This window comes from Triturus cristatus, chromosome 12 (assembly GCF_964204655.1).
Source record: "Triturus cristatus chromosome 12, aTriCri1.1, whole genome shotgun sequence".
NCBI lineage: Eukaryota > Metazoa > Chordata > Amphibia > Caudata > Salamandridae > Triturus > Triturus cristatus.
In genome coordinates, this window is record NC_140595.1 from 764,361,587 (window position 1) to 764,379,869 (window position 18,283).

Sequence of the window (18,283 nt, forward strand, 5' to 3'; positions counted from 1 at the left end):
GGGGCACACTAGATGGCACACAGATAGTCCTAGTTAGCATGTATGCACCCAACTTTGAGCAGGATAACTACCTCTTGAGCCTTAACCCGGTCCTGGCGCCCTGGGCCACATGCCCGGGGATATTGGGAGGGGACTACAACACCGTAATGGATCCCACTATCGATAGATCGTACCCCCCCTTGGCAGAGCCAATACTGTCCGCCAAGCAGAGGCAGTGGGCCACTGGGCCGAGGGTTGGGGCCTGTGGGATGTCTGGCGCTTGAACTACCCCGTCAGCAGAGAATATTCATTCTTCTCGCACCCACACCAACTCCACACTCAAATTGATAGAATCCTTTGTTCCAACCACATCACAACTCAGATGACGCATGCAACATACTTGGGCAAGACACTGTCTGACCATAACCCCCTGGAGATCTCTCTCGCCTGGGGTAGAATCCCTACCCGTGTTCCTACCTGGAAATTATGGCCCCTAATGCTTGAGGATTCCGTCTTCCGGGAGGCTCTGGCTGTAGGCATTGATCATTACTTCGCAGAGAACACGGGAACTGCATCCACACCTCAGTTGGAGTGCGATGCATTCAAGATGGTGATCAGGGGGATAGCCATTAGCGCCACAGCTGGGGCGTGACAGGAAATACATAACAACTTGAAAGAAGTTGAAAACTCCCTGAATGGTCTTGAACAAGACGCAGCGATTGACCCCACTAAGGGAGCACTTTTGCAGGACGCCTGAATAAAACATGCTGAGCTACTTTACACACTTAGGCACATTGACTACACCGCCTACACGCATGCAAAACATGCTGACACTGACAAGGCAGGCCCGCTGCTAGTGTGCATACTCCGCGATGACCCCCCATACACCTGATACACGAGATAACTGCTGGAAATGGGGACACAGTAGATACACAACAGGATACAAACACAGTCTTCTGCGACTACTACCAGGCTTTGTACCAGGCATCCGCCCAGCTGGTGGAAGGGGCCCTTGATGCTTTATTAGCTGATGTACCATTCCCTCAACTGGCCAAAGCAGCGCAGGACGCTCTCTCTGACCCTATCAAAAGGACCGAAATCAAGGCAGCCATCAAGGACCTACCCCGGAACAAGGCCCCTGGTCTGGATGGCCTCCCAGACAAATTCTGTGCCACATTCTCGGACTCTCTGGTGCCACAGTTAGAGCGGCTGTATAACACCGCACTGGCCACGGGGTACCTGCCCCCCTCTACTAGACAGGCGCTGGTAGTGTCCCTCCCCAAACCGGGACGCTCGGCGACAGATCTGTCGGGTTACAGACCTTTGTCCCTACTCACAACCGAATATAAAATACCGAGTAAGATCCTTTCTGGCCGCCTACTCCCTTATCTACTTAAGCTAATCCACCCAGACCAGTGCGGGTTCGGGCCGGCGCAGAGTACCTCACTTAACATCAGGAGACTGTATCATGTCATGGCAGCCACCCCCCGGCGAGAGGTAACGCAGGGTGCGTCACCTTAGATTTGAGACAGGCATTTGACACGCTCAGATGGGACTATATTTTTTGGGTACTCGAGAGATTCGGCATCTCCCCGGATTATCTGAAGTGTGTTAGGCTCCTGCATACAGACCCCACTGCGAGGGCCCGCACGGGACGGCACATCTCACGGGAATATCCGATTGGTAAAGGCACCCATCAGGGATGCCCTTTGTCCCCACTGTTATTTGTGCAGGCCCTGGAGCCATTGGCGCTTAGGTTACGGCTATCGGCGGCGCAAATAGGAATACGCGTAGGGCAGATGACACAGGCAATCTCCGCATACGCGGATGATATTATTCTGTATGCCGACGACCTAACCTCTCTCACACCCATCCCGGGCATCTTTGCCTCTTTTGTGCAGCTCTCAGGCCTTAGTATAAATGACAGTAAATCTTATGCTTTTTTTTCCACCAAGGGGAATGCCCAGAGGTGATCCAGTTCGGCTCCCACTCCTTAACTGTCGCCGCACATACGTTCAAATATCTTGGTATACAGGTTTATAGAACTGCGCCGGATCTGGTCGAGGGTAACCTCGGTAAGGCTATACGATCTCTCCAATCGCAGGTCATCTTTTGGTCCTCCCTACCACTCTCAGTGATGGGTTGAGTGGCGATTTAAAAAATGGTAGTCCTACCCCAGCTACTGTACTTTTTCACTAACCTGCCAGTTGTGATCCCGACTCCGCTTCTTAACTCCCTGAACACTATACTCTCTGCCTTGATTTGGGGTAATGGCCGCCGCAGAGTGGGGCTAACCAAGCTGCAGTTGGATACTGATAAGGGCGGACTAGGTGCCCCGGATTTTCATGCATACTGTTACGCGAGCCAATTACAATGGCTCTCGTATTGGTTGGCAGGGCGCAACTTACATGAAATTGATTATACTCCCGCTTATATAGACCAAGGGTGGTTGCATACCTTGCTCCTACCACTGGCTAGGATCCCGACCGACACCCCGATGCTCCTGCGCACGGCTCTCATATACTGGAAGAAAACCATACACTACACGCGTAGCTGCCTTCCTGATTCTGACACCACACCTCTTCTACCTACCCCCACTGGCCTCCTCACTAAAAGGCGAGTGCTTCCCTGGACAGAGGGTGGCGTGGCCACTGTGGGAGACTTATTTGATGAAGGTACACTTATGGATCAGGGCAACTTTGTCAGAAGACAGGGAGTCACTGATGCATTATATCTAACACACGCTGTAGACTTGCAATATGTAAAGAAACATTGGGCCCCCCACAGAGAGGAACCCCCTCGGCATGAAATGGTCTTCAAGACCTACCTAATGGGAGAAGGCCGTCATCTCACCAAGTGGCTCTACAAAGGCCCTACTACCCTCACTAGAATCCCACTGACGGACTTGCGCTACAAATGGTCCACGGACCTTGGTACAGACTTGACGGATAAAGACTGGAGCAGGGCCTTGGCATACCCTAAGAAAATTCCACGTAACGCCAAATTCAAATTCATTCAATATATGTTTTTACATAGGGCGTACCTTACCCCACACCAGTTGCAATACATATTCCCGACCACACAACACTGCTGCCCCAGATGTAAATTAGAGGATGCTGACTTACTACATATGCTGTGGCAGTGCCCTGTGCTCGCACCTTACTGGACGGAGGTACTTACCTTGCTCGAAGCTGCGGTCGGGATTCCCATCCCGGGCACGCCCTCAGTATGCCTCTTGGGATTGATACGACGCCCTAAGACGCAGAAAGTGCAACTTGGCTTTATAGACTTAACCTTACTCCTGACTAAACGCTCCATCACGATGAGGTGGAAATCGGTCACACCCCCACAGCTTTATGGCTGGCACGGGGAGGTGGTGAGATGGGGTGGTGCAGAGAGTGCTGCTATCCGCCGGGAGGAAGCCTGAGGATTGCGCAAAAAGATAATCTCTCTAGATTGGGACAGTATTCTGGAAGCGTTCAAGGCCCTGGCTCCGCCTCCTGTCCCTGTAACTCTGAACTAATGGCAGCTTTACTACTCAGCCCCCCTTTTCCAGTCCACGCTAACATTCATTTACATTCCATGTAGACCTTGCACCGTACTGTGTATATATATATATACCTTGAACGTTTGAGTGCAATTGGGAGTAGCTAGCGGAACACCTTGTCAAATAAGCTGTAAGTGGATGGTGCCTGATGAATTTGGGGTAGGGGGGGAGGGATGGGATAGTTGCATTCATGTGATATACAATTCTTTCATATTAAGGTGCAATTACACTGCACAGTGATTTCAATGTGATGCATTAATGTGTATAATTAAATTAAGTTGTAACTGACGGGATAAAAACTGAAAATGAATAATATGTTTAAAAACAAATGTGACAAAATGTCAAAATTGGATCCTTTTAAGACATTTTACATTTACATCACTGTTACACTGCATTTGTGGAGCAGCCCTCCGGAAAATATAATATTGGCATGTTGTTCCCAAAGGCCTATACAGTTGATGGGGACAGCAGAAGATGTAACTAAGACAGGTTATGAGTGGCACGCCGAAAGATGTTGTTTGCTCCTTTTGTAGCACAAATCAAGGACTTTCACTACTTTAACTTGCTTTCATAACCCTACTGTGCTTATTAGTCAACTGTGGTGCACATTGTCCCCATCTTAATTTAAACATGAGTCTCAGTTTCAGAATTCTTGCAGCCTGCTGTGGCATCAAACCTCATTTTCTGTAATAAGAATGAATGCACTTCAACAATAAAGAGATGCACAAGCCTTGGTGAGAACCTACTAGTCTTTTTGGAATTTGTTGCTTTGCATCATTTGAGAAGAGCCCTTTGCTCCTTTGACAAATTATCCATACATGTGTCCTGTTACAATCTCCTGTCAACTAGGAACATTTCCAAGTTTCTCTTATCATTGTAAGTGCAAATCACTACAATAGCGTCACATTCTGCCCAAGTGAAACACCTATCATGCCTCCCTCGTATGGTCTCTGATTTCCAATGTGGCTTATTGAAAGCAGATATCAGTTTCAGTTGCTATCTCAAAAAGGGTTGACGGAATATTTAACATTCATAATGTATCTCTCATCCCCTGTGACCTTGTTTTGTTTCTTAAGACACCTGTCTCTGTCTGCAGTCCTGGTTGCCTCAGTGGGTTCAGGAAAGTTGTCATACCAGGAAAACCTATTTGTTGCTTCCAGTGTGTTCAATGTCTTCCTGGGGAAATTTCTAACCCAACAGGTAAGAGATCAGCAGATAAGGACATTTAACTTATGATCTTCTTGTGGTTAAACAATGGCTCTTATGTAGTTTCCATTATTTTTACCTTTCAGACTCTAACGAATGCTTTGGATGTCCCTGGGATCTATGGCCCAATGATAAACAGAACAGATGTATCCCAAAGGTCACAGAGTTTCTGTCCTATCAGGAACCTTTCGGTGCTGTCTTAGCAACAACCAGCATTTCATTATCAGTGATCCCCATTGTCATCTTTGGGCTCTTCATTCATTACCGGAACACCCCTGTCGTCAAAGCCAGCAATTCTAATCTCAGCTACATCCTGCTCCTGTCACTCTCCTTGTGCTTTCTCTGTTCTTTGGCATTTATTGGTTATCCAACAGCAGAAAAATGTCTCCTTCGTCAAGCAGCTTTTGGCATCACATTTGCTCTTTGCATCTCTTGCATCTTGGCCAGAACCATCATGGTGGTCATCGCCTTCAATGCCACTAAACCCAACAGTGACTTCAGGAAATGGGTTGGGCCTAAGTTGTCTTACATGGTCATCAGTGTTGGTACACTTATCCAGATTCTTCTCTGTGTCTTTTGGCTGGCTATGACTCCTCCATTTTCAGAATATAACATTGACATTCAGCCTGGAATTATCCTAATCCAGTGTAATGAGGGATCTTCCTTTGCCTTTTGGTGCATGCTGGGTTATCTGGGGCTTCTGGCCACCATTAGTTTCATAGTTGCCTTCCTGGCCAGAAAACTGCCCAATAGCTTCAATGAGGCTCAATACATCACCTTCAGCATGCTGGCCTTCCTCAGTGTCTGGCTGTCATTTATTCCTGCCTATCTGAGCACCAAGGGCAAGTACATGGTGGCCATGGAGATTTTTGCCATCTTATCTTCTAGTTCTTCCTTAGTTTCCTGTATATATTTCCCCAAATGCTACATTATCTTGTTTAGAGCTGAGATGAACACAAAGGGTTATCTAATGGGGCATGGAACAAGACAGAGCAGCAAGATGAAGGGGTTGTAAGAAGAATGTGTTTTAGTGACTTATTATCCTGCATAAAGGACTTAGGGCCACATGTATAACCGTCAGATTTTGCGACTCGCAAATTGCGATTTTTTTTTGCGACTCACGATTTAATAGTCACAAAACCTGATGTACAGCAGTGTCCCAGACACTATTTGAGATTCCCAAATGGGTCGCACAAGACTGCCTCATCAATATTCATGAAGCAGGTTGCAATTTACCACCCATTGGGACGGGCCGGCACTCACAGGGATGGTGGCCTGCTGGGGTCAGCTGACCACCATGTCTGCGACTGCTTTTTAAATAAAGCAGTTTTTTTTAAATGCAGCCCATTTTCCTTAAAGAAAAACGGATGCATTTCAAAAATAAAATTCAAAAGTTTTCTATACATTTTTTTCAGTAGGCAGTGGTCCTTGGGACCACTGCCTGCTCTGAAAAAATGTTGGTGCCCCCCTTCACAATGAGGAAAGGGGTACCTTGGGGACCCCCTCCTGATTGCGAATGGCTTACCACCATTTTGAAATTGTTAGCAATGTGCGAATGTGTGGCGACCGTATTTCCGGTCGCAAAACATTCATACACGCCTAGGCAACTCACTATTAGGAAGTGATGCCCTTTACATGCCCCTTCCTGATAGCGACTCGCAAACCCTATTTTGTGGGTCAGTAATAGGTTACTGACTTGCACAATAGGGTTGGTACATAGAAAAATTTATTTTACTGGTCGCAAAAGACCTGCGCCATTTGCGACTTGTCAAATGCGTAGTACATCTGGCTCATAATGTTTAATACTGAAATATCATCATACAACAAATGAAACAACCTTTAGTTTCCAACTTTGAATTTAAATGAGGGGGCATGGGCAGGATTTATAGCAGGATCGTGGAAGTACTGACACCTGGGTTCCCATCTTCTTCCAGCTGGTTAGAAGCGTCACTTAGCATCGAAAAACCTTCTTCTCACCAAAGTGGAACTATTAAGTCAAAAAGTAGGCCCAAATTAAGATGGACTTCATGAATGAAGCTAAGCATACTACCTTGAGCATGTTCCCCTTTGTCACTGTTTGGCAACCATATGCCCTTGATTAACAGATCACCTGAATAACATTTATGGAGGCCTTACGCAGGCCACACCACCGGGTTAAACTTTGTACTGCATGCAGAACTACTTAGTGCTACATGGTGCCTATGAACTATTGTATCCAGTGTATCTGTCCCCAAATTATATTATAAAGAGACCTGTTGGTAGTCATTGTCTTTCTGAAAAGTTGTTTTATATCATAATGCAATTTGAAATGAAATGACAAGAACAGTGAAATCTGCACATTTGTTATGTACGTCAGCCAGGTCTGCTAACACAAATTTTGGAGTGACTTACTTTGAGCACTCCCTTTCTGGTAGCACTAAGGCTATTGGTGTTGTTAACCCCCCACTCCAGCAGTTGGAGCAGGGGAAGAGCAGGATGTTACTGGGCTTAGAAAGCACTTTGTTGTGAACCGAGTGGAGCGTTTCACGTGCTCAGTTTGCTCATTGCAGTATGTGAGCTTCAAGGGGATTACATTTCAAGGGCCTGTTCCTCTTCTTGGAGGTCCTCCAGAGGCTCCCTCATCTCCAAAAGGGACAGCGAGATGGAGTCCAGGACAGAGGGTCTCAGCTTGCATCACTGACATTTTTGTTCTGTTTTGACAGCATAGGTGTGGTTGTAGGGGGTGCTCCAGCACCCTCAAAATATCCATGCCGGATTTCCGGTGGTGGATGAGTTATAAAGATGGCCTTAAATGGTATTTTCATCTTGTCACATTTGCTGTGCATTCAGAGTAAGAGGTCAAATGGCTGGCTCTGTCTTCTTACAAATTGCTGTTTATTCATTTAACATGTAGATTAGTGTTTACTTTTCTTTGTCTGACTGCACAGTAAGAGGACTTTTTAATGTGAGATATGTGACAATCTTGCTGATGTGAAAGGAAAGGCTGTAGGATGTCATTTTTTTCAAATACACTACAAAATCTATATACCTGGAAATTAACTGTACAACTATTTCAGACTGGATCAGCAGCCATGAAACCATAAAATAAGCACTTTTTTGTAACTCTGAAGCGTGATAGAAGCAAATATTTTACTAAGATTAAAGCAAATCAAATTACTTTACTTGCTGTTGCCCAAATGACACATATCTTCTGAAAATGGATTTCCACACATCATTGCTTGTTCATTAAATAGTTTTATCAATAAAATATGTCAGTAAAAATTAAGTAGACAATTTAGTGGAGAATGTGCAGTCTGTAAATCACAGTGTGCTACCACACCATGCTGTAATAATATTTTGAGACAGTGTGTCCCAAAAGGCACCACTAGCTATATACTACACCCTTTCCAATCTCTTGCTGAATTGGCATGGCTCATTTTCTACAGTTGTTCTTTGTGTGATGCTTGGATTTTCCACAATCCCCATGTGTGCAGTGATGTGCCATTGATGGCAGCACCCCCACTCTGAAGATTCTCCCAGCTTGACTGTTTGACAGATGCAGCCTTTAACCCCTTCTGCGCGGCGAGGATTTCCGTGCTGTGCTGAAGGTCCGGTGCGCGTGCGGGGCCATGACGGAGCGGTTCTGTCATGTGCACAGTGCAACCGACGCGCATGACGGAACCGCTCGGTCATGCGCATCGAAAGGGTTAACAGAAGAACAAGGGATCCCATAGATGCCTTTTGCTCCCTCCTCTCCTTCAGTGATGTGCCTCTGCTGAAGTGTTTTTTCCATGTTCAAAGACTGGCCTACATGCTTCAGACCTGTTTCCTATAGACTCTGAATATTTATGTTCTTTCTAAGTGCTAAAAAATATGTTATGTCATTAATAGTTTGAAAATAGGAAAGGGTGATAGGACAAAAAAACTAATTTCACTCCCAGGCTTTAAAGATTGCAGAAACCATGCCAATCACTCTGTTAACACCTGGAATGCACACAGCTCACTGTAGAAAGTGTCAGAACGGCATTTGCAGCTGTCAGTACTAATACTAATTATTCTGTCACATGGTATTTACATAACTCTTGGCCCTAATGGAGGAAGGATACCAAACTTGGCCTTTTTTGTATAACTTATTTTATCATTCAATTCTAATCCTTATTTGTAAACCAATGGCACAAATCAGGGTTCCCAAATTGGTCAAAACATGTTTATTGTTCTTATGTCAACTGTTCAGAATGGAAGGCAGAGAGGGTGGAAGAGTAAAAGGAAAGCAGAAAGGTGAGTGAAGTGGTCAGAGACAAAAGGAGAGGAATGAGGGACAGAAAGAGACTAATGGGCAGAGGAGTTAAAGGTGAGAAAAGGGAAAAGAGCAAATGTAACAGGGATATGGATGAGAGATGAAGAAAAAGACAAGGGTGTGATTAAAAGTGAAAGAGAGTGTGAGACAGGTGGGAGGATATTAAAAAAACATTATTGCGGTGGCTCGGGCTTGTGGTGAAGCATGGACGGCGCTAACTGCAGCAGGAACCCAGCTCGCCGGCCGAGCAAAGCAATAGTTCTTGGTGACCACCTATGTCCTGGGTGGGTGCGCTGTGAGACCCAGGAGACTCTCAGCTTTGATCAGCATTAGAACCAGGATGTAACCCAAAGAGGCTTGCGCGATGTGAGATTGGATCACCGAGACTGCACCAGCGGTACTGCCAAATGCGAGCTGCTCTCACCCCCATCGCTCCAAGTCAGGGAAAGAAGTGTCTGTTGATAAAATGTCTCTAAAAAACAGAAAGGGCTCAGAAGCTGCAATGTCTATGGATATACAAAGCACTGACCAAGATGTGCTGAGTCAGAAACCAGACTATCATCAGAAACAGGCAATTACAGAATTTTTCCTAGCTCTGGCAGCAGACGCTGGAAATCTGCAGGCGGAAACTTTGGATGGGCCTGGGAGAAAGCTGCTGGATATTAAGGGAGATAATCTACTGGCCAGTGAATTAGTGTGCATAACCTAGGGAAAGGAAGGGCTCCAAACCATGCTTGCTTTGCCGGTGGAGGGTGACCGGGGGCCCCCACGATAGACAACCCATTTGGGGAGATAGCTTAGGGGACTGGAAATAGTGACATTTCTAAACAGGCTGGCCCTTTGCTTTTCCAGGGGTATATGCTACCTCGGGAAGTAGGGCAGGGGGTAGACACTGCAGAAACTAAGCCGATGGCACTGGCATTGCAGCCCCCAGGCTGGATTAATTCCGATATCAACACATTAGGCGAGGGGGCAGTGGGCTTCAGAGAGCTGGAGGATTCCCGAAACTTAGGGGATACATTTTTCTCCCTAACTGACGGTTCTGACACCAGCTCACTAGAATCAGAGGGTGGGCAAATCCTTTTGACCTCCAGAGCAAGCCCAGGCAGCGAATATGATAACCCCGGGACTGCTGTGAGAATGAAAACGCTTTCCAGTTGGAGCAAAGAAGGGGCACAGCAAGGGCATTCCACGGAAGGATCAAAAAGACAAGGATCAGATGCTGCCGTAAAATGGGATTATTCAGCCTCACAGAAAATGTATCAGGACCCGCAAAGTTAGAGGTGGGTGGAATTTGCTTAGTCGTGCTACGCAAACCTCCGTGAAACAGTAAAAAATCTCCGCGAGCACGCAGAGTTGCGCGAACACGCGGAATTGCTTGTTCCGCCCGTTCGCGATGCTTTTTTCCTGTTCCCGTATGCTGTTTGTGTGCTTGGGGGGAAATATCTCAAGAACACGCATTTTGAAAGTGCGAACAAGCAAAAAATTCAGCGAAGCCAGATGTAGAGATGAGGGGTCTAGTGGTTGTATGGGCGGAGCAGGATGGGCGGAGATAGGGGAGGACGGGAGTGACAGGAAGAGGTGGAGCTGGAGGTCAGGTTGGCAGTTGAGGGAATGACATGCTGGTGTAAAGAAGGAAATAAAGAACGTGAATAGAGAACCCTCCGTGTCTGTCGTCTTTGAGAGAGTGCGTAGACACGACAGCTGGCGACGAGGGTGGGATGGAGCTGGATGCTCTCCCGAAACACCAGCACGCCAAGTAAGCTGATGAGAGGCTGGTAGCAAGGAACCAGCGAAGCGCCGCCACCCGCGACAGCGTGTGAAGAGCTGAGTGAGCGCCCTGCGGTGAGGAGGACCGCCGCCGTGACAGGCGAGAGGAAAGCGAAAGCGCCGACGTGCGTGTTCCCCCCCCGGCCAGATCGGAGCAGTGAACGTGAGGACTGCCCGCCCGCCTGTGAAGCCGTGAGTGAAAAGAAATAACAATAAATGAAACAGACCGTGAGAGGAGGCGTCCAAGCAGCGCGCTGCCTCGGAATGAATGACTCGAGAGCCGGACACCACGTGGGACGTCTGCACACGCTCCCCAGCCGGCGGCCATCTTAAAGTCAGGCGGGCTCTCAGACGCTCCATGTAAAAAGGCCCGGGCGGCCATCTTGAAGTCAGGCAACAGTGAAATCTCATCAAGCACAGGCAAATACAGAGAAAAAAAAAAAAAAAAAAAGAGAAAGAAAATAAACAGTGGGGACTTACCTAAATACAGCACAAGACTCCACAAGGGATTCCCTGGTCCTGCTCTGCGCTGCCGCTGCACGCATCACGCACCCACCGCGATGTCGATTCATGGATCCCCAGCCCATTCTCCAGTGCGCCAAGATGTGAAGCCAATCATCATGGGGATGACGCATCTGCGCCCCCCAGAGCCCCTAGCGCTCGTGGTCGGGAGCAGCATGGGCCCTCGCTGGGAAGAGTGGATTGAAGACTTCGAGGACTACATTAAAGGCTCGAAGGTGACAGGGGACGAGGATCAACTGATCGCACTTCGGAACCTCGTGGGCAAGGATGTCAGCAAGATGATAAAGGAACTCCCCGCCGCGGACGCGGGAACATATGCGAATGTGCGCGCCGCCCTGGATAGGAAGTTTGTGCACAAGAAGAATGTAGATTATGAACGATACGTATTCCAAAGAGCGCGACAAGAAAAGGATGAAGTCATGGGCTCATACATCACAAGTTTGCGGCGCCTGGCGCGCCACTGTGAGTTCGACGAGTTCTCGACGGATGACGCCATTCGCCTACGGGTGATCGACGGCTGCCAGTCGGAGACGCTACGCAGGAAGTTACTGAAAAAGAGCCACACGCTGGATGAAATTGAAGAGATCACGAGACTCCATGATCAGACCGAAGAGCAAGCCAAGACGATGGAGGCAGGACGCGTGGACCGCAAGGAGGTAGTCTGTCAGGTACGCACGGACCGCCCTCGCCGGTGGTCGAAAGAGCGGGAACGACAAGCTCGGCCGCCATCGAGACACCATCGTCGCCCCGGTCATCGACGGCCTGATTCGGGGAAGAGAAGCAGGCGCCAGGATAATGGGAAGAAGGCGCCATTGAGAAGATGCTACCGATGCGGGTACGACTTCCCACACATCGGAGCGTGCCCGGCCCTGGGACAGAAGTGCCACAAGTGCGGTCGCAACAACCATTTTGAGACCATGTGCGGTGACTATCGCCGGGAGAAGGAAAAAGCCTCCACGAGGTCACCAAGAGGTGAGACGCGCCGCCACCACGCGCGAGCGGTACGTGACCGCCGGAAGTCCTCCTCCAAATCCTCCCAGTCCAGCAGGGAGTCACGGTCGTCAAGATGGTCTAGAAGATCACCGTCAAGAGACTCCGAATCAACTTCAAGTGAACACGAGTACTCCGTAGAGTATGCAAACATGATCGCTGACCCCGATCAGCTCAAAAAATACCCTCGGCTGGACATTTGCGTTGGCACGCATCCCACAAAGTTCGTGATGGACAGCGGGGCATCCCTCAACTACATCCCAGTGACCGAGTACCAGAAAATGAACCCTCGGCCTCGGCTCGACCCCGCACATGTGCGTGTCTACACCTGGATGTCCAGGAAGCCGCTCCCATGCTTAGGGAAGTTTTCAACGACACTAAGGCACCGAACAACATCTATTCCGGCCGTAATTCACGTCATCGAGGGACCGGAAGCTGACTGTCTCCTCAGTCTGCCAACCGCTGAACGGTTGAAACTGGTGGAAATCCTGTACCGCGTCACTGGTGAAAATGACACCGTGCACAAGTTCCCAAAACTGTTTTCGGGACTCGGGAAAATGAACAGAGGTCAGATCCGCCTTCACATAAACGACCAGGTCCGCCCGGTTGCCCAACACCCGCGGAAGGTTCCGTTCCACCTCCAACAAGCGGTGGAGGATGAGCTACAAGACCTGCTGGACGCCGGTATCATCGAACGGACGGAGGGCGCCACACCGTGGGTATCTCCCGTCGTGATCGTACCAAAGAAAGGCACACCCGGGAAAGTGCGACTCTGTGTGGACATGAGAATGCCCAACACCGCCATTGAGAGGGAGCGTCATCCCGGACCTCACTTAAGTGACATGATTGCCGCCCTCAATGGGGCGAGGGTGTTTTCCAAACTGGACCTAAACAAAGGCTATCATCAGCTGGAACTGCATGAGAGCTCCCGCTACATTACAACATTTGCAACACACCTAGGTTTGTTCAGGTACAAGAGACTGAATTTCGGCATTTCATCGGCCGCTGAAATATTCCAAGAAGCTATCCGGCAAACGATACATCACATCCCAAATACGCTGAACTACAGCGATGACATTCTAGTCTATGGGGCGACACTCCAGGCCCACGACACGGCCCTAGATAGGGTCTGCCATGCTCTCCTGGAGGCTAACCTCACGCTCAACAAGGAGAAATGCGAGTTCCATCAGTCGCAACTGAAATTCTTTGGCCACATCTTTTCAGGAGCCGGAATGCAACCAGACCCGGCCAAAGTGAGTACTCTGAACAGCACCAAGAGTCCACTTGACGTCAGTGACGTGCGATCCTTCCTCGGCATGGCGAGTTACTGTTCGAGGTATATCAAGGACTATGCCACAATAAGTCACCCGCTTCGCACGCTCACCAAGCAAGGACAGGCCTTTGAGTGGACTCCCGAATGCGAGCAAGCCTTCCAGGCCATAAAGAGAGCAGTGGGCTCGGTGGAAAGCCTGGCCTACTTCAGCCCAGATCGCAAGACTGAAATAACAGTGGACGCAAGCCCCGTCGGGCTAGGAGCCATCCTGGCTCAATATGACAAGGACACAGATCACCGCCACATTGTGGCGCACGCCAGCCGGAGCCTTTCCGACACGGAGAAAGCCTATTCCCAACCGGAAAAGGAGAGCCTTGCGGTGGTGTGGGCGTGTGAGCACTTCCATGTGTTCATCTACGGGAAGCATTTCACCATGGTAACAGACCACCAAGCCCTCGTCACCATCTATGGCAACCCTCGGTCCAAGATGCCACCCCGCATCGAGAGGTGGGGACTCCGTCTGCAAGAGTACACATTCACGATCGTGCACAAGCCAGGGAAGGCTGCCAACCCGGCTGACTATATGTCGCGCCACCCAGAAGACTCTCATCGAGACACACCGTCCATGGCAGACGAGTATGTCCATTTTGTGGTGGACCAAGCACGGCCACCGGCGGTTCCCCTAGAAGCCATCCTGGACGCCACCCAGCAAGACACCATGCTGCAGCAGGTAATCCAAAGGGTCCGGACGAACAGGTGGCGGCACGAAGAGGTGGAGGACGAACAAGGTGACACCACAAGGCGTCAGGAGTGGCAAGCATTCCGAAATGTGTGCGAAGAACTATCCGTCACACCTGATGGACTACTGCTGCGAGACATTCGAATTGTGATACCCCAACAACTGAGACAGGGAGTCGTCAACCTGGCACATGAAAGTCATCGAGGAGTAGTCACGACGAAAAGAGCGCTCCGTGAACGTGTCTGGTTCCCCTTCCTAGACAAAATGGTAGAACACACCCTAAAAGACTGTCTGCAGTGCCAAGTGGTAAGGCACGGAGACCCACCTGCTCCACTCCAGATGACGCCCCTGCCACCAGGAGTATGGCAAGAACTGGCCATGGATTTCTACGGCCCCATGTCATCGGGCAAGTATGTGCTAGTTATAATAGATGAGTACTCAAGGTCTCCCATCGCCCGGTTCGTCCCGTCCACCAACGCAGCTGCCACGCTCACCATCCTGGATGAGGTATTTGCAGCCTGGGGTCTACCCGCGGAGGTGAAGACAGACAATGGGCCTCCGTTCAATGGCCGGGAATTCAGTGATTTCCTGACGCTCATGAATGTGCGACACCGACGGATCACACCACTGTGGCCGCAGGCCAACGGCACAGCGGAGAGGTTCATGGCCACCCTAAAAAGGACATTCCAACAGGCCGCTCTGGACAAAAGAGACCCGCAGGCAGCCCTCAATGATGTGCTCCGAGCCTACCGGACAACGCCGCACGCCACCACGGGCAAATGCCCTGCTACACTCATGTTGGGGCGCCCGGTCAGGACCCGGATACCCACTTGGGAGGGAGCGCTGCGACCCATTTCTCCCAATCGTATTCATCGGGAGGTCGAAGCCACTGACAAAGCTCGTAAAGACACCATGAAAGCGTACGCAGATGGAAGACGGCGGGCTCGCTCCCTCTCGTTCCATGAAGGGGACTGCGTGATTGTCAAGCAAGAACAATCCAAGAAGACAGACAGCAAGTTCAGAGCGGAACCTCTGACGGTCATTCGTCAGAAAGGCACCATGCTGACAGCAGAGTCAGACACCAGGCGTGTGACCCGGAATGTGTCTCACTTTCAGAAGTGCAGCCCGGTTCTGCAAGAGACTCTAGAGTCGCAACATACAACTCCACAAACTCTGCAACCTGCAACACAGAGCAAGGGTGACAGTTCAGCGGAGCAGCCGCCCGGAGCAGAATCTGACACAGTGCCTGAAGGCCGAACACTCCGCCCGCGACAAACAATCCGTCAGCCCAAGCGGCTGATTGAGGAGATGTAACTCTTAGTGACCCCGTTCATTGCTAACAAAAGGGGAGATGTAGAGATGAGGGGTCTAGTGGTTGTATGGGCGGAGCAGGATGGGCGGAGATAGGGGAGGACGGGAGTGACAGGAAGAGGTGGAGCTGGAGGTCAGGTTGGCAGTTGAGGGAATGACATGCTGGTGTAAAGAAGGAAATAAAGAACGTGAATAGAGAACCCTCCGTGTCTGTCGTCTTTGAGAGAGTGCGTAGACACGACACCATGGACCGCGGAACTTTTGACAATTCTGCATTCTCCGCGTAACGCAAAATTACCCAAATTCCAAAAATTCCACGAGCGGAACGGAATTTACTGCCCAGGCCTAATATCGATATGGAGGCAAAGGAGTCACAAACAGCAAAGCGAGCTGAGGAATTATCTCTAAAGCTGATTTATGAATCTATAAAACAACATCAAGTAGAGACCAGAGCGGATGGCAGGAAAACCAGGCTGTCCACAACAAAGTTTCAAGGAAAGTGGCTAGAGCTTGTGCATATATTAGTGAGAGACTAACCTCTACAGAAGAATGGATGGTTGCATTGGAGAATGACATTTCTAAGGTTCAAACCCAGACAGAAGCACAAGTCTCACAAATCATCGATATACAATGGAAGCTAGAAGACTGCATAAACAGGCAGCAACGCAATAACCTGAGAAGGGGCTGAAGGGAAGGATATCTGGGATGACATGTTGAATTTGAAGAAGGAGGCCTTCCCTGAGCTTCAGCAAAGGAACTGAGAAATGGAAATTCAACAAGTACATCGCTAACCATTTATGTTGACAAAGCGAGAACAACCGCTGTCAGGAGGATCCAGCAAGCCAAGTGTCATAATCGTTTAATTTGGGAACTATGTGTTTCACGAAGCAGCATTCGCAAAAGCTTGTAAGGATTCCAAGTGCACTTATGAAGGACAGTCTTTTTCTCAAGGCCTGGTTTCTACCACGTAACTGTAGAAAGACGATGGAGGTTGAGACAGCTAATTCAACTGTGTCAGACACTTGGTGCTGAAGCTTATCTAATAAATCTAGCTCGTTTGAAAATAATTTGTAATAATAAAACAAGAGTTTTCCCCTTGGAGATTAAGGCTAAAGATGGACGAAATGTTGAAATAGAGGTTTTTGTAGCCTTTGAGCAGTAAGGTAAAAAAAATTGGGTATGCACTAGGAGGGGCCATGATGAATATAGGTTATTTTTTAGGGTTGGTTTTCGTGCACAAGTGTATTTGAAGTTTTGGGACTCTGAGCAGCAGGGGAGGTCTGAACGCAGAATTCATCACCCAGACCATCCCTGCTCTAGTTTCCTCTAGATTTGGGTGGCTGGGAGGGGGCTGAGGGTCAGTGGGGCTCAGGTAGGGGGGAAGGCAGAGGGGGCTGCAGGAGGGGTTGGGAGTAGTTTGGGTCACAGGGGTAGGTTACAAGGGGTGATATAAAATGGGAAAAAGAATGATGCATGAGGATATTCAAAAGATTTTTATGGAAAGAGAGAGGAGCTGACCATTGGTTTAGATGGGGTGCTTGTGCATTGAAAATAACAAGTAGGGCAAAATGATGAAATTGTGAATTGCAACATTGAATATATGTGGCCTAAAAAATCCTGTTAAAAGGTGCAAATTATTAGAAGGTCAAAACAACAAATAAAAAAGACTGGTAAATTGTATGAAAGATAATCTGTTCCAAAATACACAGATGATTATGTATTTCTCAAGTAATAAATCAAAAAGTCATGATGCAGCCATTCAGGAGTCTTGCCAGTTTCTTCGAATCCACTTTTATTTATCAAATGGAAACTTGACTGAAGCAGACTTCAACACATGATAAATTGACAGGAGCAGCCCACTCAGCCCAGCCAACACGTTTCTTCCCTTTGGGATTTCATCAGGGCTTAAAATTTAAAAACTACTTATCACCAATGGTGTTTTGTATATACACAATTACCAAATGACCCATAGATCATTGACAAAAAATCAATATCCATACAACCCCACCAAGACTCCCTACCTATATACATGCTAATAGAATCTATTTGATGAGCGGGTTCACAATAGTGAATTGACACATTATCCATTAGCAATCATATTTCATCCATTATTAAAGTGATTACATATCCAAATCCATTGAACAGTCACTTTGGTGGCCTACCATCCCACAGAGTTTTATTTTTCATGAAAGTTCGCTCTCTGCATAAAGATCAGGTGTTGATATACTACCGTTAAGAATATAAATCTTCAAATTCGGAATCCGCATTAATGAAAATAAAATGTATTTTAAGGAAAAAACAAGTCATGCTGTCCCTCCTTCCTCCCTGGTGTGATTCCCTGGCCCTAAAGTAAACTCACTCACTTGATCCATATCTCAATCTTGTATTCCACCCGGTGATAGGTCCCGTTATTGTTCCGTAATTCCTCATGGATATAGTCTCATACCACTAGACACCGTGTCGTGTTACCATCATGTCTACAATAAAGGAATTTGGTTCAGCGTCCTCTCTTAAACTTGAAAACCCTTTTGTCAAATCTTATCCAAGACCAACCTCATCTTTCTAGCTGACCCATGAACAGAATACCGCATCAAAGGAAAAAAGGAAACCATCACGTCCTTTTTCTAATAATATATAGCTACAAGTTCTTTCAAGAAGCACAGTTTTATT

At 48.3% G+C, this 18,283-nt stretch overlaps 1 protein-coding gene across 1 annotated transcript in view; it reads left to right on the top strand.

Moving 5' to 3' along the window:
• LOC146782757 (extracellular calcium-sensing receptor-like) overlaps window positions 1-5,747 on the top strand; it is a 66,620-nt gene extending 60,873 nt beyond the window's left edge. Inside the window, exons 4-5 of the mRNA XM_085638677.1 lie at window positions 4,603-4,726; window positions 4,819-5,747. Coding sequence (XP_085494803.1) covers window positions 4,603-4,726; window positions 4,819-5,747 — 1,053 coding nt within the window. The remainder of the gene's footprint in view (window positions 1-4,602; window positions 4,727-4,818) is intronic.
• Window positions 5,748-18,283: the final 12,536 nt, after the last annotated feature.